This window comes from Falco peregrinus, chromosome 2, assembly GCF_023634155.1.
Source record: "Falco peregrinus isolate bFalPer1 chromosome 2, bFalPer1.pri, whole genome shotgun sequence".
NCBI lineage: Eukaryota > Metazoa > Chordata > Aves > Falconiformes > Falconidae > Falco > Falco peregrinus.
The window spans coordinates 88,836,363-88,860,648 of record NC_073722.1 but is presented as its reverse complement, the minus strand read 5'-3'; the positions used below and the strand labels follow the sequence as shown (position 1 = coordinate 88,860,648).

Here is a 24,286-nt window from a genome sequence, read left to right as displayed (position 1 = left end):
CAGGGAAATGAAGTCCCGGCGCTAGCAGGCCAACTCTCGCGAGAACTCCGGCTCGGCGCGGTGCTCGCTGGGAAATGTAGTCCCGCCTCGGACACACCGCCCGCGGGGGCGACCCCGGGCACCCGTCCCGGGGGGCCGCGTTCGCACCGTCCCTGCCACAGGCCCGGCGCGCAGCCGGCCCACCTACGCCCAGGCACGCCGCAGCGCCGCCGGCAGCCGTCGCGCCTCGGGCTGGCGGGCGCCCGAGTGCCGCTGGGGGCTGTCGCCCCCGCCGCCCGCCCCAGTTCCGGCCGCCGCCGCCCCTCGTTCGCCGTGGTTTCCGGGTCGCACATGAAGGCGGAAGCCGGTGGCGGAGGCCGCCGCTCTCGGTAGGTGGCGGGGGCGGCGGCGGAGAGAGGAGAGAGGGAGTGCAGGGCCCTGGTGGGGCCGGCCGGTACTCCCGGGGAAGCTGCACCTGCGGGAGCCTGTCCCGGGGCGGACCCCCGGGAGGAGGCCCGAACGGCTGAGGTGGTGTCCCGCCTCCCTCTGCTCGCCGGCGGGGACCACCCCACTGCCAGCTGCGCGGCCGCCCCCGCTCGGCCAGGCCGAGGCAGCCCCTTGCCGGGGCCCTGCCACCCCCACGAAGCCCCCGAGGACGCGCCGGCCCAGCTGAAGCCCTGGCCCTGCAGAAGACCCGAGGGCGCCCCGGCCGGGCCAAGGCCAGACCCCATGTCGCGGCGCAGCGCTGCCCGGGCTGCCTCCCGTAGGCTGCTTGCAGGGGAGGTGGGATCAGCAGGTGGGAGGGCATTGGGTCTCAGAAGCCGCAAAGGCATTTTCATCGGGGAAGAGAAAGTAAAACCGCAAGCGTGCTTGAACCGGCTTTCATCCCTTCATCACAGGGTTAGTCTAGAGCCAGGCTGCCTCTTTCAATGATGTGCGACTCCAGGTAAGCCTTCCCTGGCAGAGAAAACTGCTCGTTTTGTGTGCCTGATGGGGAAATGTGTAAGTAGTGGCGCTGGGGCGGGGGGGACGGACGACAGACAGACCTTACAGGTCCCTGCAGAAACAAAATTAATGTAGTGAATAATATGAATTAATCCATGTTTGATACAAAAATCAGAGCTGGAGAATGCTGGAAGAGGCCTTTGCTCTCTTCCAGGTCACTTAATTGTTGTATTTGGTACAATTACTTTTTTTTTTTCTTCCTTGTATTTTACACTATTAAAAATTCACGGTGTGGTTTAAGCAGTTAAACAAACCAGGTTCAAGTCTTGCCAACTAGCTGAGTCTCTCAAAATTTATAGAACATACACCACTGGCTAATTTATAAACTGTCAGTTTTGGTGTAGTTATTACTTAGAGAGCTTGATCCTGTAGAAGCTTCATTAAAACAAGTGGTGTCCTTTAGGATTGATAATTAAAATTGTTCTGTCAACAGAACATATTCCTCACAGATTTACCAGAACTATCTGGATATAGTACTAAACAGTAACTCCTCGTTCTGGAAAAAGATGGAGCCTTCATGGCAGGCCACTTGTTTTTAGGGTAAGCAGGTACACCCTGCCTGAATATAGTTGGCTAACACACCTTCCTTCAAAGACAAGCAGCTGCTCCACTCAAACCAGAAAATGACTACCAAAAGACTCGGGTGAAAAGCAAATCTTATTTCAAGATTAGGAAGAAGAAAAAAAAATAGTAGCAAGAGATAATCAAACCCTTAGAAAGATGATGAAGCTGTAAGAGAATGCATTTTAGTACTGTATTGAATTTTTTTCTTTATTACAATTTCTTGGTAGCATTTAGGCCACAGGCCACCTCGCAAGTGTGCGCCACAGAAAAGTTTACAATTCTATGATTTTGGGTAAGCTGCAGATTTCTTATGGATAAGGCAAAATATTCAAGTTAGAAAGCTCATACTCTTTAGGTTATGCTCCTGTTTGGGGGGGGGGGGGGGATTTTTTTTTAAGTATCTAAATATTTAAATATAGATACATTTATTGGGAGTTTTGCCATATACATATTAAATGAGGTGTTTTATTCTCAATATGTCCTAGAAATAACTTGTAATACGCTTGGGGGGAAAAAAAAAACCAACAGGTGTTTGCTGAAAGGAATGAATGCCAAAATTTGTGAGACAGCATAGTTTGCAAAAGCTATTTCCCAAACCATGCCTTTTGGTTTCCTCCCACACTTCAAGTATACTACTAAAGCTAAAAGCTGAAAACAGCTCAAAAATTCAGCCCAGAGTGATATGCTTGCCTATTTCCATTAGTGAATTAAATAAAGGTGGCATATATAGACCTAGCAAAAGCATGTCATTATTTGATGAGTGTTCAAAACTAATGTTGAGATATTACTTACTACCAGATGTCTTAATTTCTTTCTTTTTGTGGGGAACCTTGGTCAAAAGGAGTTGTTTGGGTTGTTCCCTGTATTTGTAGAAGGTTCCCTAAAGTGAAGGGGTATTTCAGGAAGATAATTTTTTTTTTTGGCACAGTTGTGAATGCATAGAGGGATAATTCTGAAAGAAGCACTGCTGAGCAAAGCCTCTGTTTTTCCCTTCACCCCTCTTCCCTTTTTCTTCAAAAAACATGAAATCTGCTTAAGTCGTGTCTACACATAATGATGTACTCAATTGTATTCTATATAGCAAACACTCTTACAAGTGTTCATTACAAATTATCATATAGTTGGTGAATTATTCCAGTATTTGCACTCCAGTTAGAATGAACAATAGTTTTTGCTTTTCAGTTTATATTGTTTGTGGAATCACATCTTTTTTCTGAACTGTTTTGGCAGGCACCCATCTGCCTCCCTGTTCTGCACACTCCCTGGCTAGCTGATCTATTTGTTTCTGTGCCCTCTGCCCTGTTAAAATTCTGGTGCGTAGCCAGGTTCTGCCTATTTGTATTTGCAACCCCTGAAAGTCAGTGAAACTAGCATTTTGTTCTAGTCTTGTATCTTGTCTTCTTGTCAGGCTTTCAGCTGAAGCCTGGCTTAGATCCTAATTTTTATTACTCCCTAGGGAGAAATGAAGGTGTGGGAAGCCTTAGGGCACAGATTTTAAACTTCCTCCAATGCATTAAGACTTTTAGAGGCCTAATCCATTTGAATCTCAATCAGCACACCATACTGGTTACTCTGTATCAGAAAAAAGCTATGAATAAGATGGCCTGCAAGAAAGGACAGAGCTGCAACTGAGGGGCATCCAATAAGTTTTAAGAATGGACCAAGAACCACATAAATTTCAATAGCAAAAGTGAAGTCATGCACCTGGGTCAGAGTAACTTCATATATTGGAACAGGCTGGAGACAAGCCTGGCTAGGAGTCAGCTTTGCAAGAAGACAGCCTGGGGGACCTGATGAGCAGCAAGTTGAATATGATTCCTCCAATAGGGGCCAGCTTTATACTGGGCTGTGTTAGCAAAAGCATAGCCAGCAGGTCATAGGAAGTTATTATTTCCCACTCTATTCAGCACTTATAAGCCCACAAAATCTTCATACTATGCCCAGCTTTGAGCTCCATACTGAAAGAAATACCTGGGAGTTCAGCGGAAGATCACCACACAGAGCAGGAGCAGGTACAAGAAGATACAAGCCCATGCAAGGCAAGAAGACTCTGTTAGTTCAATACAGAGAAGAAGAGGCTAAGGGGAGGGCCAGTTACTGGGTTTTAAGCTATCTAGTGGGTACAGGAAAATGTAGAGCCAAACTCTTCTTTGTGGTGCACAGTGCCAAGGATGAGAGGCAAGTGCCACAAATTGCAGGAAAAGAAATTCAGACAGGATAAAGAAAAAAAAAAATTGATGGTTAAGCATTCAGTTTCCCAGTTATTGACAAGGATGGATTTGACCAGACAAGGCTTTCAGCATCCTGACCCGATTTTGAAGTTTTCTCTGTTTTGAGCAGGCAATTGGATTAGAGACTTCCCAAGTTTCTCTTCAGCCTAAATTATTCCACAATTCTAAGAAAGCATGGGACCCCCCACCAAGCTTGAACCACCTGTCCATATGGCAGCAAGCTAAACAGATTTGGATACCCGACACCAGCAAGCTCTAGTTTATTTTGGGCACAGCTGATGCGCCAGAGAATATCACTATCTACATAAAACACTTCTTTGTAGAGATGTAACTGACAGCCACGGGCTCTTGAATACACAAATGTCTGAGTTTCCATAGAAACTAAATTAAGATAATTCTTCCTGTATCCAGCCATTTCTCTACAGTGGAGAATCGAGGCTGTCAGCACAACTGTACAAAAAAACCTAAACTTACACAAACCACTACCATCCCCACACCACACAGCAGTAAGCATCCCTGTATGACATGGCTGCTAGTCGTACAAGGTGTGAATACTTGTCAAGGTGTATATCATACCATGTAGTACCAATAATAAACTTCAGCACTGTAAATTAACTACACTATGTTTAAAGCACAGAATCCATGCACAGCAGATCTCACCAGAAAATGAAGGCTGAGTATGTCTATAATGGCAGCAGGATGCGTCCAGGATATACACCCTGACCCAGCTACTGGCAAGTGCTCCCACATACATTCTTAGAGAAGCAGGACTCTGTTTTCAATCTCGGGAAGCGTATGCTGTAAGCCATATGAATTCCCACTCCCCAGAATGTTCTTTACTGAAGCAGCATACAAACACTGTAGTATAATAATTGTTTTGCACTCAAAAATTCAGATAGGACATGCACTGCACTCATCTACCACATCTGTTTTGCCAGGCCTTTAACTTTTCCTTTCCCTGTTCAAGTTGAGCTACTTCATTCTTATATCCTGTTTTATTAAAATAATAAGGATTTTCAGCAAGCACAAGAACAAGCCAGCATACCAGTCTCTCATGATTTTGCCATTTGAATGATCAAGCTACAATCCATTTGCCCAATTCCTCCTGTCCCAGTGCCAAACTCCTCAGTCAAACCACATACCTTTACTGTGAAAGCAAGTATTCTGCCATTGATCAGAGAGGGGATTTTGTTTAAAAAAACCACAAATTGTTATGTACAGATAGGCAACTATTTCAGTTGAATAATCAGAAGCCTAATACTTCTACTTTTTTCATACAAGTAATCTGCAGAAGCATGTTGTGGTAATGGAATTTGGATACAAGGAAATCACACAGAGCTCCCAGCAAGCCACTGAGACACTGTAGATTCCACTGCCTCTGTAGCTTATTACAAGAGACCACTAGTGATACAGTAAACTTTGAATATAGGACAGGAAATAGAAAGAAATACCAGATTTCCTTCGTGCTCCCTCCATGTGTACTATTGCAAGGCATGGCTCCTTTCCCCTGGTATCTAAATGGAATCCAGGCACAGAATATAGAAAAATTCAGTCTATTGAAAAAGAGCAGTCATGTCTTTCTAGATGCCCCTAAGGGTTTTGCCATTTATGGGGGATTTTGTTGTTTTGGTTTTTTAACTCCCTGATTTGAAACGACCCAACAGTGCATGTCTTCCTACATTAGCATTGCCTATAGAAGAGCACATACAATTACTGACCTCACACACCTTCCTCTTTATGTACTGGGCACTCAATTGTAATACCCTAAAATTAATTCCATTAACCCACGTCCTTTAAAAGACAAATGCAAGCAAACCAACATATCTGCAGTCTCAAATACTTTGTGCAGCCAGCTAAGAAAATCTCTAGTTTGATTTCCTCTGCAGTTTCAAAGTGATCGGAACAAGAACTTGCCTTCCCTTGTTCCTGGAGACAGCATCCCACAGCATGAGAGGCAATACTTTTCCATCACAGAATGGTCAGTGTTGGAAGGGACCTCTGGAGACCATCCAGTCCAGCCCCCTGCTAAAGCACATTCTCCTAGAGCAGGCTGAATGGAGTCATATCCAGGCAGGTTTTGAATGTCTCCAAAGACAACTACTCCATAACCTCTCTGGGCAGCCTGTGCCAGGGCTCTGTCACCCTCAAGGTAAAGAAGTTCTTCATGTTCAGACAGAACTTCTTGTGTTACAGTTTGCGCCCGTTGCCCCTTGTCCTGTCCCTGGGCACCACTGAAAAGAGCCTGGTCCTGTCCTCTGGACACTCACCCTTAAGGTATTTGTACACAATGATAAGATCCGCTCTCAGCCTTGTCTTCTCCAGGCCGAACAGACCCAGCTCTCTCAGCCTTTCCTCATCAGGGAGATGCTCTGGTCCCCTCATCGCCTTCGTAGCCCTCTGCTGGCCCCTCTCCAGTAGCTCCCTGCCTCCCTTGAACTGGGGAGCCCAGCACTGGATGCAGCATGGCAGATGCAGCCTCACCAGGGCAGAGCAGAGGGGCAGGATCCCCTCCCTCAGCCTGCTGGCCATACTCCCTCTAAGGCACCCCAGGATCCCATTGGCTGCCTTGGCCACCAGGGCACACTGCTGGCTCATGGGCAACTATCTTTGCCACTGTTTAAGAAGCACAGTGAACAGAAAGAGTTGCTCATTTCTTCCACCTTTGGGTCTGCCTTGCAATCTCAGACACTGAATCCCACTGTTAGCAGCTGACCAGCACCAAGAAAATTGCACAAGAGGAGAAAGGGGAGGGAAAAAAGGGAAAAAAAAAAAGCATTACTCAGATTTCTAGGAACTTGGCTCAGTCATCACAGAGCTAGTTTCTCAATAACAGAGGTAAGAGAATAGAGAGGTCTCAAGAACAGCCTAGAAGCAAGAAGCTGACAGTAGAGAGTCTCAGAATAGAGGGGAACCTTGCTGCATTGTTCAAGGGACTGTGCATTTATAAGAGCTAGCAAGGGCTTGCCTACAGCGCATTCATTTACAGGGGCAGATATGCCAGCCTGTGGAAACGGCTTCTCAGGCCCTAAAAGCCAGCAAAGTTCCTAACTGGTCAGGAAGGAAAAAACAGTAAGTAGGTTTTCTGCAGCATGCAGTAGGCTGAACAAACCTGTTCTGCTTCTCCATTCAGAACTGCACTGCTTGTACTACAGTCAGCTTTTTTTTTTTTCTTTAAAGGGCAATAAAGATTAAGCAAAATAAAAGCTTGAGGAGATAGGGTTAAATTATTTTCAGCTCAAAATACACAAAGGTAAATTTCCTAGTAATTTGTAAGACTGATAGACACTTACAAGGCATAACAATTCCTAAAGTCATTGCCCCCAGCTGGTAAACCACACAAAACAGACACTTCCACTATTTGGACTACCAGATTTTTAGATAGTAACAAAGACACAAAGTACACAGGTCACAGTTAGACCACACAGTCTGAGAAGCAAGGTGCTGTACTAACACCAATATCTCTCCCCAACAAATTTGTAGTCATCATTTAGAACACTTAAAGAAATACACAGAACCATCAGCCCACCAAGCACACTACCTTTAATCCAGAAAACTCAAATGCCAAAACCAACTCCTCTTTCAAAAAAGCCCACAGCACAACCCCCTTAACACTGCTTCAGCAACCACTCTTTGTAACTTCCTACCCACCCAACCCCAGCTGCTACTTGTACAGCTATTACAAAGCTGAACATACTCAATAATCACCTAAATGAATCTTGCTGGCCATCCTCCCACAAGCCATTTAATGGTCCTTTACCCTTCTTTTGTCTTAAAGGTCTTTTCTACCAGCTTTTAAGACTGTCTAGGTAGGAGTTAAGAGGCTTTCTTTGGTTTTTGACTCAAAGAGGAGGACTTAACCACCTGTCACTCAGACATCATAGACTAATACCACAAATGTTCACCTTTAATTTTATAAGTTGGGAACAGTTCATTAAAATAATTTCAGTAATAATTTTTCTAGAGTAGTCTGTTCCCACTGGTTAAAACTATGACAATAGACATGCATACCTATTTATAAGCCTTGAAACCCTGTTTAGGAGAGTATGGAAGTACACATAACAGCATATAGGTCTCAGTAGCATTCTACCCTTTTTCCACAGCAGCATTGGTATTCAACCAACACACCCAAAACTGGCTAGCAGCAATAACTATGGATGGCAAAATACTCACAGGTAGCTATGGAGTGGTAAATTTCCGTGTCATAGTGGCTCTGTGCTCCAATGCACAAGGCAGCTCTTGTGTTGATGTATGTGAATGAGTGACCACCCTGAGGGACAGTCCAGCTCACCAGTAACAGCCAAGATACAAGCCAGGGGCAGACATTGTGAACAAGAAGTTTCAGCTGAAATTCAGACAATAAAGTGTAGCAAAATACCTGTAGGCTCAGCTGTTGACTAGCAAAAAATCAGCTGTGGAGGATGGCTCAGCTGCACTGCCAGCATCTATGTTTGACCACACTGGGCTTACCACATGTCTGCTAGAAAGGCTGGTTTTGTTCAGCTATTGCTGATAGTTGTGGGATAATTCAAGTCCATATCTAGTAGTACTAGCAGTGAGATGAAGTCCATGTAGATCCCCAAGACAGCCCCATTTGTCACTGAAGGCTATACAGATACTAATGCGCGTACAGGCTTCAGAATCCCCAAATTATTTATATCTCTCTTTCTTTTCCCTTCTTACAATTATTTACTCTCTTTCATGATACCATTTGATGATCTTCCTGGTTCCAGTTACCACATGGGGCTTTACTTGCTGAAAGCTTCACCCCCTTTCTTTTCCTTTTTAAGATTATTTGGATACAGAATTTATTCTGAATAGTACCTGTCTACAGTTATATTAATTACATGTAAATGTAAATAAAGGCTTGACATGATTATACAGGTTTCCCACTCTACCCTGCACATCTTTCTCTCTCTGGAAACCACTTCTACAATACATTTCTTGTTACATGGGTTCAATGGCCTGTGTAGTTTTATCATATCTCACTTATCCTCCCTAACCTCTCTTTCATGAATGGTACACGATACGACACTCTGTAAGATTTTATCAAAGGTCATGCTGTTTCCCCTACCCAACAAAAGCCTTTGAATTCAGAAAATTTACTTCTGCTTTTCAATGCAACAATTTTACTCTCATAGAGACTTCTTTTGACACAGCTCTCTAAGCAGCTGAAAAGATGCAGCTTTTTTTGGAGCATTAACCACATTAACGCTGGAGTGTTAACCGCATTAAACCACATTAACTTCGTTAAGAGTTAATGTGGTTTATCTGAATCTGTTCCTCATTTGGACCATATCTCACCCTACTTTGTTTTTCCTGCATTTATTCCCTTCAAGTGAAATGGGAAATTTCTGATCTACATCTAGTATCACTCCCCACCTTCACTTGCGTTTCTTACTGTATTATCTCCTGTCTCACTTGCCTCGATCCAACACTTCTAGTATTCCTCAGGAGCAAATCAAATGATATAGTAATGTTTTGTCTGCTTCAAAAGCAGTCATCTTATTTCTAGGAAAAGCATCTTCCTGTCATGAAAAATAATCCATTACTTCAGCTGATGGATAGTTTCCCACGATATAATCGACCTGAATGTGCTCCCTAGAAGGCTGTCTCATCAGAGCTGCTCTTCTGAGCTGGTTGTCTTGGGTTTGCTGGCAAAGAGCAGACAACTATTAATATGTTTTATCAGGGGTTTTTTTCCATCCTATCTACCTTGCAATGCCACCTAGCTTCCTTTTGTTTTGGACAGTGTAGGGTAAGTTCCCTCAGGCAGAACAATAAACATTTTCATGTTTCTTGGTGTCATCCAGATAGCTCCTTCCTCTCTGACCATACACAGAATACCTTGCAATACTTTGAGGGATTTCCAATGCTGCGTTTACTGTCTATGGCTGGCACAATTAAACAATGGTTCCATTTCTTCATTGTTTGTTTGGATTTGCTGGGTTTGTTCTGCTTTTCCTTCCCTGACTGCTGATAACCCCTTGTGACTATCCCTTGTGCCACTAAGCTATTTCCCAGGCTGCTGGAGGAGAGGCTATTATAACTGTGTCTTAAGCAACCATATCAGCAAAGTTACTTCCTTTTGCTAATGAGGCGGGGGAGGGGGAGGGTAATGCGCTGTGACAACTAGGTAGTCTGTGAGCTGTAACTGCTACAGCTTCTGACGTTCTTCAAAGACAATGGAAAGGGTAAATTACAGGATGGTAAAAGAGGACTCATGAGATTTTGAGAGCTTAACTGTAGACATGAAACAGAGTAACTTCCAACTAGCTTTTTACAGGTGTTTCCCCATGTGCCATAGGGGACTTTCCTACAGTGTCAGTGGCAGCCCTAGAAAAGGTATGGGACAGCCCTCTACAGCACCTGCACTTGAGGAAATACCCTCTCTCTGCAGGGAATCACGGTGAAGTGGAAAGCAGTTGTGCATGCTAACTTGAAGCTGTCACAATAAAGAACTCACTCTGAAGCCTACAGTTTCATATAGTATTTTATAGAGTGACAGTTGGAAATATGGTCAGCTAAGAAAACTAAGAAAGCAAAGAGGGAGAGAGGAGGGCTTTTGGATTCTGTGGTAAAATATCAAGAGAAAGACAGAAGGTGCAGTTTATATTGCAGCAAAGTTATGTGAAGTTATCAGACAGTTTGGAATTTTGCAAAAATTATGTCTGTTCTATTTTATAAATGATGCAGAAGTGCAAAAGAAACAAGATGTTCTGGTAATGGGTTGAGAAGTGAAACTCTTGCTAAGAAAAAAAATAGCCTCACGAGCTACAAACTCTGATCTTGGACTGAAAACCCAGGAGTCAGAATACTTGTTTGAAAATCCATGTTCTGCCACTTTGGTGTGCTGATGTACACCTGTCTGTTTCCAGTATCATCATTCAGAATAATTTCTTCAGGGTAGAACTGTCTCTTCATTGACTGAAGAGTTGGTTTGATTTAATTTCTGTGACAGGCGGGGGTCAGAGGACCTTTTGTAAAGCAAAAGGCACAAACCTTTGCTGATTCTGTTGTCTCACAGATTTCATTCTGCTACAGCTGGTGGCAGACCATTGCTGCTTGGGATGGCGGAGGATCAGGAGCTGACTCAGCCACACAAAGCTCAACTCGAGCCCTCCCTTCAGCAGCGCACCAGCAATACATACCGCAGTGCAGAGCACTCTCAGGCCTTGCTCAGTGGCTTGGTATCTCTCCGAGACAGCAGCATCCTCTTCGATGTAGTTCTGGTAGTTGAAGAGAAACCTATTGAGGCTCATCGCATACTTCTAGCTGCATCCTGTGACTATTTCAGGTACACTTCAGTACAGCAGTAACAAGCATGTGTCTGAATGTTACTCAAACCTGCAACATCCAAATCTTCTGTTTTGGCACACTGGTTCTGGATGTAAAATTAGACCCATAAGATGGAGCTGAATGTGTTTTAAAATGCATAGTATGGCTTTATTCATCTCTCTGTAATTTCTCTACAGAAATAAAGCTCTTGTTCCTGCACACTGAGCTTACCTCCACTGAATTCACTGCCTGTGGTACTTGGAGGTATATAGAGAGGAGAGACAATATGAACAGGTGTCTTCCGCATAAATGCACTCTAGGTGGCTTTTAACGGATCCTTAGCATTGTAAGACTTTGCCCATTGTGATCATTTCATAATACATAAAAAGTCACTGGAAGTGTGTCACTCCTCTTGTTACATGCCTGTAGTGTGACTCACTGTTCATTAAACCAGACACTCCCCTGGTCAATTTGATTAGCAGTTTCTTGAACTGACTTTATTTTCATAGAGCAAATGAACAAATCCCAAGCTTACAAAAACTCTTACAGTCCCAAGTTCATCTGTTTTGTCTCTTCCCACACACCCAAAGTATCTGTATCTGCCCATAACCATATATACTGGGTCTGTATTTAAGTCCTTCAACTGTGAATCATACCTTTCAGATGGCCCCCACTGTTTTCCTGCAGAATGAAGAGTATTGCTTTCTTAGGTCCTAAAGGCCTCTACTGTTTGTATCATTGGCTTAGAGAAGAGGTAATTCCACAAAAGTGTCTGGCTAGCTTATTATCTTTCTGAATATTTTTTATGTTCCCAGGACAACATAAGCAAACTAAAACCAGCTTCAATGCAAATCTGTCATAGCATGTGCCATTGTCTTTTTTACAGAGGAATGTTTGCAGGAGGACTGAGAGAGATGAAACAAGAAGAAGTTCATATTCATGGCATCTCCTACAATGCAATGTGTAAAATCTTGAACTTCATTTACACTTCGGAGCTGGAACTCAGTGTGAACAGTGTACAGGAAACCTTAGCTGCAGCCTGGCAGCTTCAGGTGAGGTACTGGGAGGTGTGACAAAAAAGAAGCAAGAAACAAAAGCAACAATGAAAGAAACAGAAACCATGGATATCTGGTTAGATGGAAGATTAAGGGGTGAATAAGAGCATGGGTCTGATGAGAAAAAATTCTTTGGGATGCTCTATCCACTGGAACTAACTATGGAAGGGTAGGAACAATGAATAAGTACTTGCACATCTCATTTGTGCCAATGGTTTTATTACTTATAAACATTTGCCATTGCATCTCGAGGACTGTTTTATATAGCACGCACTTGCACTGATCTGCTTATGAAAGCTTCCTTAAAATAGAATACTACTGGCCTAAGGTAAAGAATAGGGCTTGCTGCTCAGAAATTGCTGTGCTGCTCAAAATCTTCTCCAGACTGAGTCTACAGGCACATAACCTCCCTTACCCCATCACTACAGGAAAGCCTACCACTATGACTTCTGCACTAAGTGCAGAGTTCGTGTCCCTTTAAGACAAGTTTTTTTCTCTAATTTCCCCTGCAGCTAACTGCTGCACAAGGCTTTGGTACTAAACCTTAAAGTTTCTGAGTGCTTGCATTGGTTGGTTCCTACACACTTGGCTCCACTTTGTTAGCAGAGGGGCTCTTGGACAGCAGTTAGTTCTTTGTTTGCCAGTAGTCCCTACTGCCAGATACAACTTCAAATTGTATTCAGAAGACAACATTAAATAATTAATTTTCCTTTCAAATGGCTTCCTGTGCTCGAGTGATGCAGATATATTTGTTACAGATACAGTCTTTGATACAGCATGTCTATAGTGCTCTGAAAGAACAATTACGGAGTGACTGTAAACCTGCCTTTAACTGTGTCTTCCATGCCTTGTGTTTTCACAACTGCCTCCCAGGCAGCCTGCAGCTTGGTGCCACGCTAACAAACCAGGCAGCCTGGCTGTCCATTGTCCCGTGTGTCTTGGAAGACACATTGCTGCAGCAGCTGAAGCCAAACTCATAGGCTTCCAGTATAGTGTGGCTAGAAGATCTATATTATATTCATCTACATACCCATGTTGGGTTCTTTTTCTCTGGAGAAAGATGAATTGGGTGCAAGTGAACATGGTGATCAGACAGTGAGGAAAGTAACCATCTTGTGGACAACTTTCTTACAGTCATCCCAGGCTTCTGTCACCTGTCTCTTGAGTGTGAGGCAAGTGGTGCCTGAAATGAAAAATATCTCTCTTTTGCAGATTCCAGAAGTTATTAAGTTCTGTTGTGATTTTCTCATGTCCTGGGTAGATGAAGAGAACATCCTCGACATATACAGACTAGCTGACCATTATGACTTGAGACATTTGAGCGATCAGCTGGACTCCTACATTTTTAAGAACTTTCCAGCTTTCTCAAGGACACAGGTGTATCGACAGCTACCCTTGCAGAAGGTCTACTCCCTTCTCAGCAGCAACCGTTTGGAGGTTGACTATGAGTCTCAAGTTTATGATGGGGCGCTTTTGTATTATTTTTCTCCAACGCAAGTGGAGACAGATCAGGTCTTCCTAGTGGAGCACCTTAAGCTACTTGAGACAGTTCGTTTTCCTCTGATGGAACCCCAGATCCTGCAAAGGCTTCATGACAAATTAAGTCCATCTCCTTTAAAAGATACAGTCGCAGATGCATTAATGTACCACAAGAATGAATGTCTTCAGCCAATGCTTCAGAGCTCCCAGACACAGCTGAGATCAGAGTTCCAGTGTGTAGTGGGATTTGGAGGGATGCATTCTATTCCATCCATTGTCCTCAGTGACCATGCCAAGTATCTGAACCCTTTGTTGGGAGAGTGGAGGCACTTTACAGCTGCACTAGCCCCCAGAATGTCCAACCAAGGGATTGCTGTTCTCAATAATTTTGTATATTTAATTGGTGGAGACAACAATGTAAGTGGTTTTCGAGCAGAGTCAAGGTGTTGGAGGTAAGATAAGGACAATCTATTACTTTTATTACTACCCTATTGCCCATCTCTGAGTCAGTAAGCCAGTAGTGCAGCCTGTACGCCTGCTAGCCAAAAGACTAGGAATTAAGCAGGGACCTAACTGAAAGAAAACACAAAGAAATGAGCCTCATAGTAACAGGAAGCTTCCAGCAGTGCTCATGGGACAAAGCCAAGCCTGATGGGGTAGAAGCAGCAGCTCATTCAAGAGTATTACATGTGCTACTTTCTGCCTTGTTGGAGGGGGGAAGCAATTAAAGGTGTGGGAAGCAGTAATGAACCTAGAACCCTAGGCTGTCTAGATGCTTTTGAACTAGGAGTTCCTAGGAGTCTTCTGTGTGTAGTTTTGGTCCCAATACAAAGGGATTTAGCTACCAAAAAGGTTTTTTAAATAAAATGCTACACTACTTGAGTTTCAAGAATTTGTGTGCCAAATAGCAGCATTCCATGGCCCTCTTGTATTCTTCTGTGCCACAGAAAAGAACAGGAAGAAGGATCAGGTTTAGACCTTGCCCATTACATTGCAAAACCAGATATAAACCCTTTTGTCTTTATATTGTGGTCATTTTTACTAGTTTTAGCTGAGTTGCCTTTATTTTATGGCATGCGTAGTTTCACTTCACAACCAATTTTCTCTGTCACTAAACTTTCCAGACCAGATAGATATTTTGACCTAAAAGTAAATTGTGAGGTTCACTTTGAGCAGGAGACAGTTGGGGAAAAGAATCAAAGAACCCTCCACATATTTATGCCCTTCTTGGACTATTGAAGATCTAGATTCACTCTTTGTGATATTTTCAGACTGCTTTACCTTGTAGAATGGCTTTGTGCAAGCAAGATATTTTGAAATATAACCTGACAGCAGTATGTAAGGTAATAGAAAGCCTAGGCTTTTATAGCATGGTTATGTCAGCTAAAATACATCTTCTAAAAATAGAATAAAACAACTTTGCTAATAATAAAATGCTGACAAGGCCAAATTTCACTCCACTTACAGCTGAGCTCAATTTCAGCCAAAGACAGTACAGTAACCCACATCTGTGGTGCTGTCTGGTATTCCAGCAATGATTCTGTGACTGTATGAATAACTTACTTTGATCCCATTCTTTTACAAGGTATGACCCGCGACACAACAAATGGTTCCAGATCCAGTCCCTACAGCAAGAGCATGCTGACCTCAGTGTTTGTGTTGTGGACAACTATATATATGCCGTCGCAGGCCGAAACTACCACGAAGACCTGAGGGAAGTGGAGAGGTATGATCCTAAAAGCAACACCTGGGAATATGTGACACCTCTGAAGAAGGAGGTAAGGAGTGTATTAGCCAGACATGCTACTACAGTTCCCCAATTCCTGATTTAATCTTTTTTAGATGCTTTTCTCATGTGTAGCTTTAAATTTGCTGATAGTCAGATGGGAAATAGTAGCCTCTGTATATGAGATGAATGAATATCAAGATAGGAGAATAATAATAATATATGTCAATTACATATTGAGGTCAAATGCTTATTTTTCCTGTTTTCTTGTTGTTTCCCCTTGCACCTTTGTTGTGTTAAACCTTAAAACCACTTAAAATTGAATACATAATGTCTGGGAACAGGAAGTTCCCATTCCTCCTAGGCAGGTAAATGATGAGCCACAGTAATACAATCTTATCACTCACAGTCCTGACAACACACTTTACTCCTGATCAGAAGAGATAATGCCCTAGTAAGAAGGTACATCAGTTTCTACAGACTACTTAGTTCCTGGTCACAGAACTGAGATTGGGTAACAAGTTCTGGTGACAGTAGCTTATGTGATGCAGAATCACGTCTCAGACAGTTAATGTAAGACCATTACTCATTTGAAATATGTGAGTGAATGGCTGTATTTTGTCATCAGTACCATTTATCCTTCTAGAACAGCAATTGCCAAACTAGCAGTTGTGACCCCAGGAACCAGGAAATGGTGTGATGACATGGGAATTGGGGTTATGAGTGGAAAAGTTTGTTCTAAGTTCTAATACTGCTAAAAAAACCCAAGAATTTCCATTTTCAGGTTGAAAGTGTTGCAAAAGAGGAGGATAAATACAAACAACTTGTATGAATACAAGTATGAAACTGTATCAATACAACAAACTTGTATGCTTGATGAATCTTGGTTAGGGAAGAAAACGAAAATCCTGAGTAATAAACTATGCTGGTTTCTGCTACATCTTTTAAAAGCTTTGGGTCAAGTGACCAGCACAAAATAGTATTTGTGATTTTATAATGCCTCTCAATTGAGAATCACAGGACACCTTAAAAATATAAATATTACTGCCATTTTACAAAAGGGATGCAAAGGCAGAAGAGGATAAACAGCTTACACAAGGTCACAAATAATTAGTGTGTCAATACTGAGAAAATAAAAAACCTTAAGATCCAATTGAGTGCTACTGAGTAGGATATCTTGCATTCCTGACAGCACTGCTTGTATAAGAAAAATCCCCAACAGAAAGGCTTCCAAGTAGACTAGGGAGAAAAGCATCAGTATGAATGATCTTCTAATCATGGAACAATAAAGAATGAGAACCCACTGCAGTCCTGGAAGTTTTAGAAATTCTAGTGTATTTCGTTCAGAAATTCACACTTAGAGCATAATCACCTAGAAGGGAATTATCTGTAAGAAAATCCTTCCAGATGTTGATAACTGCATAGCTCATGAAGAGTGTCACTCCCTTAAAAGTCTATTGCATACTTCGAAACTGATTTAGGTAGAAATAGATAAATCTAGACCTCAACCTCTTGCTTTCCCGTGTGGTGATACAGGTATATGCACATGCTGGAGCAGCACTGGATGGGAAGATGTATATTACTTGTGGGAGGAGAGGAGAAGACTATTTGAAGGAGCTACAGTGTTATGACCCAAAGACTGACCGCTGGGATGTTTTAGCAGATGGTCCAGTGAGACGTGCTTGGCATGGGATGGCTGCACTGCTAGGAAAGCTCTATGTAATTGGAGGAAGCAACAATGATTCTGGCTACAGAAGGGATGTTCACCAGGTGAGAGCATGTCATACCTGTGTCTTTCTTGGAAGAGTCTGTTTCTCATGGGTGCTTGCACTCTGATGTAATGCCTTTCTCCTACTAAGTATGCAAATAAAACTGCCCAGCAACAGCTAGTGCACCAGCTCCCCCCACTCAGTTGCAGAACTTGCAGTGATTTATTTACTGCTGTCTGTTTTGAACACATTCTTTAACCCACGAAGCATTAAAGGTTTAGTGCTCGGAATTCTAGTCAATTTTAAAGTATCTTTGATGTATAACATTTGTTGGCATACACATACCCAACAAGTAGCACATCAACTACATTTACTTTACATTGTCTTCTCATGTGCATTTTTTTCTAAATCCAGAACTTTTGAATTACCAATGTGTAATTGCAGGAGAGTTGTTACGGATACGTTGGATGGCAATTGTATAATGCAATTAAATGTACAGTACCTGATGATGTACCTGATGATAAGTGATGTTTGGAGAGAATTCTCTTGAGTCTTATTCCAGCTTCTAGAACCACTAGAGACATGAAAAGAAGACACAAAGTAACTGCTCTTATAAAGCCAATGAAGATAGCAGGATTAAAACTAGCTGAAAAGTGTATCTGAATGATAAAAACATGCTTAAAAATAAAAGCAGTTAGCCAAGTAGGTACCCAAATGAAATCTAAAACTTCCCAACATATGGTGCAGAGACAGCTTAGCAGATGTCATGTTTGTATGTTGCAGCACATTTTTTCCTAATGCAAACAGATGCATTGTGTCTGAGCTTATATTAGCATGTGTCCCCATCTCTTTCACTTTTGTTTGCATTTTTTTGAATCACATACAGCTGTTACTCCAGCAGCAGGGTCAGAAGTTGTGATTCAAAGCTATATGGCAGCTATGCAGTTTTCTGCTCAGTACTGTACTTCTATCACATAGTGATATGCTCTCTATTATCAACACTCTGTCAAAAGACTGATGATATTGCATGGCTTCCTAAATAGTTTACCATATGGCCAGGCTCTGTCACTAAGATACAAGTTGGAGTTTGGCTAATCTCTTTCTTTTTTTTACAGGTTGCCTGCTATAGGCCAAGCACTGATCAGTGGACATATGTATGTCCTCTTCCTGCAGGACATGGAGAACCAGGTATTGCAGTCTTAGACAACAGGATCTATGTCTTGGGAGGTCGATCCCATAACAGAGGAATCCGCATGAACTATGTCCACATTTATGACGCAGAGAGAGACTGTTGGGAGGAAGGACCCCAGTTGGAGGATGAGATTTCTGGGATGGCTGCCTGCGTCCTCACTTTGCCCAGGGCTATTTTAATGGAAACAGAGAAATGGTTCTCAGAATGGCATGCAGACCGTGTGAATTACCACCTTGACTTTCCATCAGAAGTTATGAGCGTATCAGACTGGGTGGAATCTGATTCAAGTGAAGATTAGAAAATTTTAATATTTATTTTTTGCCAGTCAATGAGGAAATTAAGTCTTGGAGAAAATACTTAGAGATTTTATATGTCTTTCTTATATACATAAATCAGTATTTAAAGGATTGAAAATAAGTGTTCTGCACAAGATGCCATTCACAGTCAATATGTGCCCCTCTGCAAGTATTCCGCACAAAATGCCACTTACAGTCGGTATCTGCCCATCTGCCAGAAAGCAGCATTTTTGAAGTAACCACAGAACTGCCATTTTCCCCCAGTTGAAGTACAGAGGTACTTTTGCTTTGAAGGAGACTTTTCTCAACCTTCAGCATGGACAGAAAAAAAGGCTCAGAAGGCTCAGCTTGACTAGCTTCTTTCCTTCCAGCTTTTAGCTTGAAATAGCTTTTTGAGATTTTTTTTTTCCTTTTCTTTTTGGTAATAAAACTTCCTATCCAGCTTGACACAGGAATGTGACACCTAGTATCTCCCTCCTGTGCCAGGTGTCAGTTTGATTTGGTTTTCAGCAGGATTGAACATACAGAAACAGGAATAGTAGCAAGAAAAGTCTGAACCTTCATCTCATCTGGGCATGCAGCCATCTTTGTAACTGGGTTGGAGTCTGCAAACTGACACCCACTCCCAAACTTCTATATTGCAAGTTCTGTCAATACAGTGGAAAGATTTCTAGAAAAAACTCTCTGTACAGAGTATGGCAATCTCATCGTTCAACTGTCAAGACACATTTGTTCTCAAGCATAAATTAATAAATCCTTGTCAGAACTTTTTTTTTAACTACTGTCTCAGTTTTATTAACCATAATGTGGAGTCTTAAAGTTAGTGAGCTTCATTACATCCTATAGTACTACATTAGTATCAAGTACCAGCTTGGGAGATGGGCATTTTTTTTCCATTCTTTTATTATATGCTTTAGAAGAGGATAAAGAGAGCAGAGATTGGTTTGCCACAGCATAAGGAAAAAAGCAATAAAGAGATAACCAGAGGTATTGAAGATTACACAGGTCCAAGACCCTGCAGTAGCTGAACTAATGCTAGGAACATAATACAGAATTACTACAGCTCAGAAAGATAAGGCATAGTAAATCCTTCCTTCATGGGGCCTTAAAATAATTGGCTTCTGACTACTATCTTGCTTAACATTAGTTTAGAAGATGATTTAAAGTCTGAACCAGTGTGATACCTGAATAGTATGGGATCCTTCCTCTTGGAGGTGGAGGAAGTAATCAGTGCCACCAGAAAATCATTATCAACTAACAAATGCTTTTAAGTCTTGTAGCAATAATAGGCTTGTAGGAGAAAGGCAAAACCAAAGGGACAATCAGAATGATACAATATGAGTCAAGTATCATCACATCATGACAAATACTGCACATTGACATGCTACTTGAGGGAAATGGAAGAAGTTCCTGAATATTACCATTACTTAGGGATAATGTATTTCTGTCAACAAAGACTATTTCGAAATGGACCTAGATGACTACATTAGTAGACTGGGCTTCTGGAAAAGATTCAAGAGTATTTGCACACTTCTTTTAATAAGCTCAACAGCTTTTTGTTGGCAAGAGGGGCATTTTTTCTCTAGCACTGTCAGTTTTCACCTCAATCACTGAACCTTTGCCAATTGGCGAATAAAACAAAAGATCTGGTAACTGCAGGAAACCCTGATTATGAGCTTCTTCAGAAAATCTTTTTTTGATAATGGACTTGGAACTGCACAGGGAGTCTGGAAATACAGACTTTATTACACTGCAATATTGGAGACTGATGAGTAATCCTATTTTGCCTACGGAGTTACTTTCTGTGTAGGAATTAAATGTAGCTCTCAGATGTAAGGACAAATCTCTCTGACTTGGACATCACTAGAATCTCCTTCCAGACTGCTAGTGTTGCAGTGACAAAACAATTGTCTGCAAACAACAAATGATTCAAGACTTCTAGTGGTCCAGGTCATATTCTAGACCTTGGTGTTCTAAAAAAACCCAGACATCTAACTCAAGTCTAATGCTTGCCGTGCATTTTCCATTTTAACTAGCACTTGCCAGCAGACCAGTGATACCCTGTGTTATACAGGTGAAAATGTTATTCAGCCTCTTTCACGATAAAAAAAAAAGTAATCACTCTTTGTCTGGCTTCTTTTCCTATGTATACCACTAGAGGGTATTACTTGCTGTTAAAAATAACAAAGCTGATAGGCTAATTCTTGGGTTACATAGGAGAACATGACATTAATGGGTAATTATTAAGCTAAAGAAACATCTTGAGAAAATTAATGGGTTTCCAGCTTCTACCTTATCACTCCTTCTGTGTTTGAATGCTGATTTTTAGACAGTCAGATGATCTGATTTTCCATTTACCAGTATATGCAATTTTGTGATTGCATTATTTGTTAAATGTTGCAGTTGGCTGCTGTGCAGCACAAATCACTATAAGTCTTAGAATGCAGATACAAGGAAATTAATTTTCCATAAAGCAGATCATCCTTCTTAGAGAGAAGTGCTGCATTATTTTTTCCATTTTATTTAGTTACTGATATAATGCCCCTAAGTTATATGAACTAAACCTTAAGGCAGGTATTATGATAAAAACAAAACTGCTGGTGCTTTCACCCCCAAATTTTCTTTTCATCTGAGTGTAATATGACTTTCGAAAATTACAGTATGCATTATCTTACTTGCATGTATTTTGTTTAGGTAAAAAAACACGGACTTCAGCTTAGTTCAAACCATCCTTGTCATTTAGCAGCAGCTTGTTTTAGTCCAGCACGTACCTTTTCAAACTAATGCATAGGCTAAACAATAATAAAATTGCTTTGCTTTAAAACTGGCAATTTTATCTAACTCAGCAGATATAAAGCACTTTGTTGTTCTTGTTGACAACAGTTACCTATGTAAAGAAATTGCAGCAGAGATTACAGATGGATATGCAGAGCTGTAATTATCATTGATTGGTTTTCCTATCAAGAATAAGGCTTCAGGAACTTTGCCTTTAAGAGCCCACTTAAACTTTGTGCTATCTCAAGAAGAACATGTATTCATAGGGATGTCAGGCTGATTCCATATTTTTTTATTTATAAGTTCTCTGATCTCCTAAACAATGTCAATCGTGTATCTTAAAGTAAAAAGCATTCACTTTTTACAGCAAGTCCTCAGAGACAGAATAGTACAGACATTGTGGACAGATGGACAATGAACTAAGAAAGCTTCAAGTTATTTCTGGTCTGCAAGAGAATAGCCAAACAACTCTTCCAGAACTGAGTGATCAAAATACCACCACTTAAACTGCTGATACATTAGGAAGTCCAGAAGAATAATAACTAAGTTTCTTGATCTATTTTCCTATTTCCTGCCAGCACAGAGGTAAAGCTGTATAGGCATATTTGCTAGATTTGTAATTAGTGGACTTGTATCCTGTCAGGTTTCCACATTTGGAGAAGCGATTGTGATTGCTTCAGTTTTTGTTTCATAACTGCTTTCACTACTGTATTTCTTCTCCAGCTGTCTGCCTCCAAATCCAACATATCCTTTCCCATTTCCTCATAGTTTAAATTAGGGCTATTAATTTTGCATTGGAAGCATACCAGCACTTGATTTTAAAGAAATGAGGATTCTCATTCTATACCCTTGACAGAAATTTACTTTTCCTTACTCAGAGACCAGCCACATGTACAATTTATTTGGCATTCAGCCCAACTGATGGAGTCAGAAGATTCTGGTGAAAGGAAGAAGGAGCAGCTGGGCACAGGGAAAGAGGGACAGGACCTTCTCAAGGGAATATTCTGCCAACTGAGTTTTTGTTTCATCAGCAGCTGATGCACTTCAAGAGCTCCCCACCTCCTCAGTTGTGCTACAACTATTTGGCCATGCTCTGAGGGTGGAAGCTGCCAAAAGGTACGACAAAGAGCATAAATGTATCTATAGGTAATAAAAAGGTAAAGTGGTACCACACATCTATCCATTCTTCCTAAACCAAATGCAGTTGTAGGGATGTATTATACTTGAGATGATTGTCTGTAGTCTAGGAAGTTGAAGCCCAGTCTTAACAGGTAACATTAACGATCTTGGATAAGTCACCTTTTTCTCATTTGTAAGTAGAATGTAGGATCTCTTACCTAGATGATCAGGCCTAGTTCAACCACAGTTAGTGAAACTGAGGGGGGAAGTTACTTGAAGGATGCACACAGCCTGCACAAATACAAGTTCAGAACAGCTAATTGTGGCATTCCAAACTGAAAACCTCTCTGTGCCTTAGAATCCTCTCTGGATGGGAAGGTGGGTGTGCTGGTTCTCCAGCATCAGTCCAGCCCCGTGCAGTACTGCACAAAAACTGGTTTATAATTAAATACTATTTATTCCTGGCATGTTTCAACTCTTCTGAGATTTTAGTATTATCCATATGAAATGGAGGCAAAATCACGATGTATTTGACCTATGACGTTTTATTTTTATCATAACAAGTATAATTCAATAAAATGCAGCAACAGGATTTTTTATTTCCTTTTTATATACTTTGTGTTCTTAATTCTGCTGCTAACTTGTGGCTTTTGTAATTATTTTTTAATAGTATTTAGCATGGTATTGCAAGTCAAAGTACTATCTTTTAATCTGTATTTTGGCCACGGCCAAACAGAAAACAATCCAAACCTGTTCAAATGACAGGAAAACATAACCTTCATAACCTATAGTAGCCTATGTACACGTGTTTAAAACTGACTTTCATTGACAGATACAAACACTTAAACTAGTAGGAATGGATGAAGGTATAGCTACTAAGCAAGCTTCCCTAGAGATGGATGAAATATTTTTGCATAGACATGAATTTTCAAATGGTATTATTCCTCCCTGGGTCTACTGTTTCACTAGTATTGCTGTACATGACTAAACAGCTGTTGTTTTCCACCCAGGAGATGGGTGTATTTCAGGGGCTGGTAAAGTGATACCTGTACATGTATTCAGGGCCTACTTTAAGATCCTTTCGTGTTAGTGATGTTATGAGACTTTCCTGGATGATTTTACTTAAAACATAAGAATGGCACTGGATGCATCTGCCATTTTAGATTACTTGAACTCTGCTAACTGTCTACAAAGACACAGCCCATATGTTCCAAACCAAACACCTCAGCTAGTGGCCAACATAGGAAGAAGCAAAAAAGAGGGGAAAACACTGACCACGTTGTGACTGAGCTTTCAGAAAAAGCAGAGTGTGAAAAAAAGATGGCAAAGCTGGAATAAGACTGCACAACAGTCCAGTTAGGCACTTCAAGACATTCATCTTTAACCTATTTCTCCATCTAGAATATTGTTTGCTTTCCAGTGCTGCTTCGTTTCACACTGCCAGCCCCAAACCAAACCCCAAAAAACCAAAGGCACAAATTAAAAGTCTCGAGACTGAGCTAAAATCACACTATTTCTAGCACATCTGGGCAATAAGCACAGTCATCTTGTCACGGCCTCACCTATCGCAGCTGGACATGCCGATGGTCACCACCAACCCCCACCCCACCCCCCCGCCGCGTTGGCTGGAGCAGGCCAAGGCCTGCGCTGCCTGCCAGGGTCACTGCGCACCGGCCGCCCTCTGCAATTCCAGCAGCTCATGCCGCAGCGTGCCAAGCGCTCGCCCAGCCCCTGCCCACCGGCCCTGCTGAGTCCTTTCCGGGGCTTCCTTCCTCTTCAGGCCTGCCACACCATCCTCCCGCCCCGCCAGCCAGGGCTCTGACCCGTTATCTGGGAACAAGGCCCTGAAGAGACAGGAAACCGTCTCCTAGAGCACGTAGG

The 24,286-nt window shown here is 41.9% G+C and overlaps 2 protein-coding genes across 12 annotated transcripts in view; one reads left to right on the top strand and one right to left on the bottom strand.

Annotated features, from left to right (window-relative positions):
* The window catches only part of MED15 (mediator complex subunit 15), a 49,837-nt gene extending 31,692 nt beyond the window's left edge, over nucleotides 1–18,145 (bottom strand). Inside the window, exons 1-2 of one of the 4 annotated variants that reach the window (XM_055796789.1) lie at nucleotides 17,526–18,145; nucleotides 5,231–5,293 (exon numbers count right to left, since the gene is read on the bottom strand). In XM_055796789.1, the coding sequence (XP_055652764.1) occupies nucleotides 5,231–5,274 (44 nt within the window). In that variant the 5' untranslated portion in view covers nucleotides 5,275–5,293; nucleotides 17,526–18,145. The remainder of the gene's footprint in view (nucleotides 1–5,230; nucleotides 5,294–17,525) is intronic. The other 3 variants (XM_055796786.1, XM_055796787.1, XM_055796790.1) reach the window with 3 other exon arrangements.
* On the top strand, nucleotides 101–22,457 carry KLHL22 (kelch like family member 22). Of its 8 annotated transcripts, none has more exons than XM_055796797.1 (8): nucleotides 101–368; nucleotides 879–925; nucleotides 10,821–11,073; nucleotides 11,941–12,106; nucleotides 13,322–14,040; nucleotides 15,174–15,366; nucleotides 16,851–17,084; nucleotides 18,139–19,287. In XM_055796797.1, the coding sequence occupies exons 3-8, from the start codon at nucleotides 10,847–10,849 to the stop codon at nucleotides 18,511–18,513; spliced, it is 1,914 nt and encodes a 637-aa protein (XP_055652772.1). In that variant the 5' UTR covers nucleotides 101–368; nucleotides 879–925; nucleotides 10,821–10,846; the 3' UTR covers nucleotides 18,514–19,287. The 8 variants fall into 8 exon arrangements, with proteins under 8 accessions (XP_055652772.1, XP_055652769.1, XP_055652770.1 ...); XM_055796794.1 differs by having other exon boundaries at nucleotides 10,804–11,073; XM_055796795.1 differs by having other exon boundaries at nucleotides 879–981.
* Nucleotides 22,458–24,286: the final 1,829 nt, after the last annotated feature.

Excerpts from the sequence above, each read along its gene's own strand:
- KLHL22 (XM_055796794.1), top strand. Across the intron at positions 11,074-11,940 it reads GCATCCTGTGACTATTTCAG|AGGAATGTTTGCAGGAGGAC; the intron begins GTACACTTCAGT and ends TCTTTTTTACAG. Across the intron at positions 14,041-15,173 it reads GCAGAGTCAAGGTGTTGGAG|GTATGACCCGCGACACAACA; the intron begins GTAAGATAAGGA and ends TTCTTTTACAAG.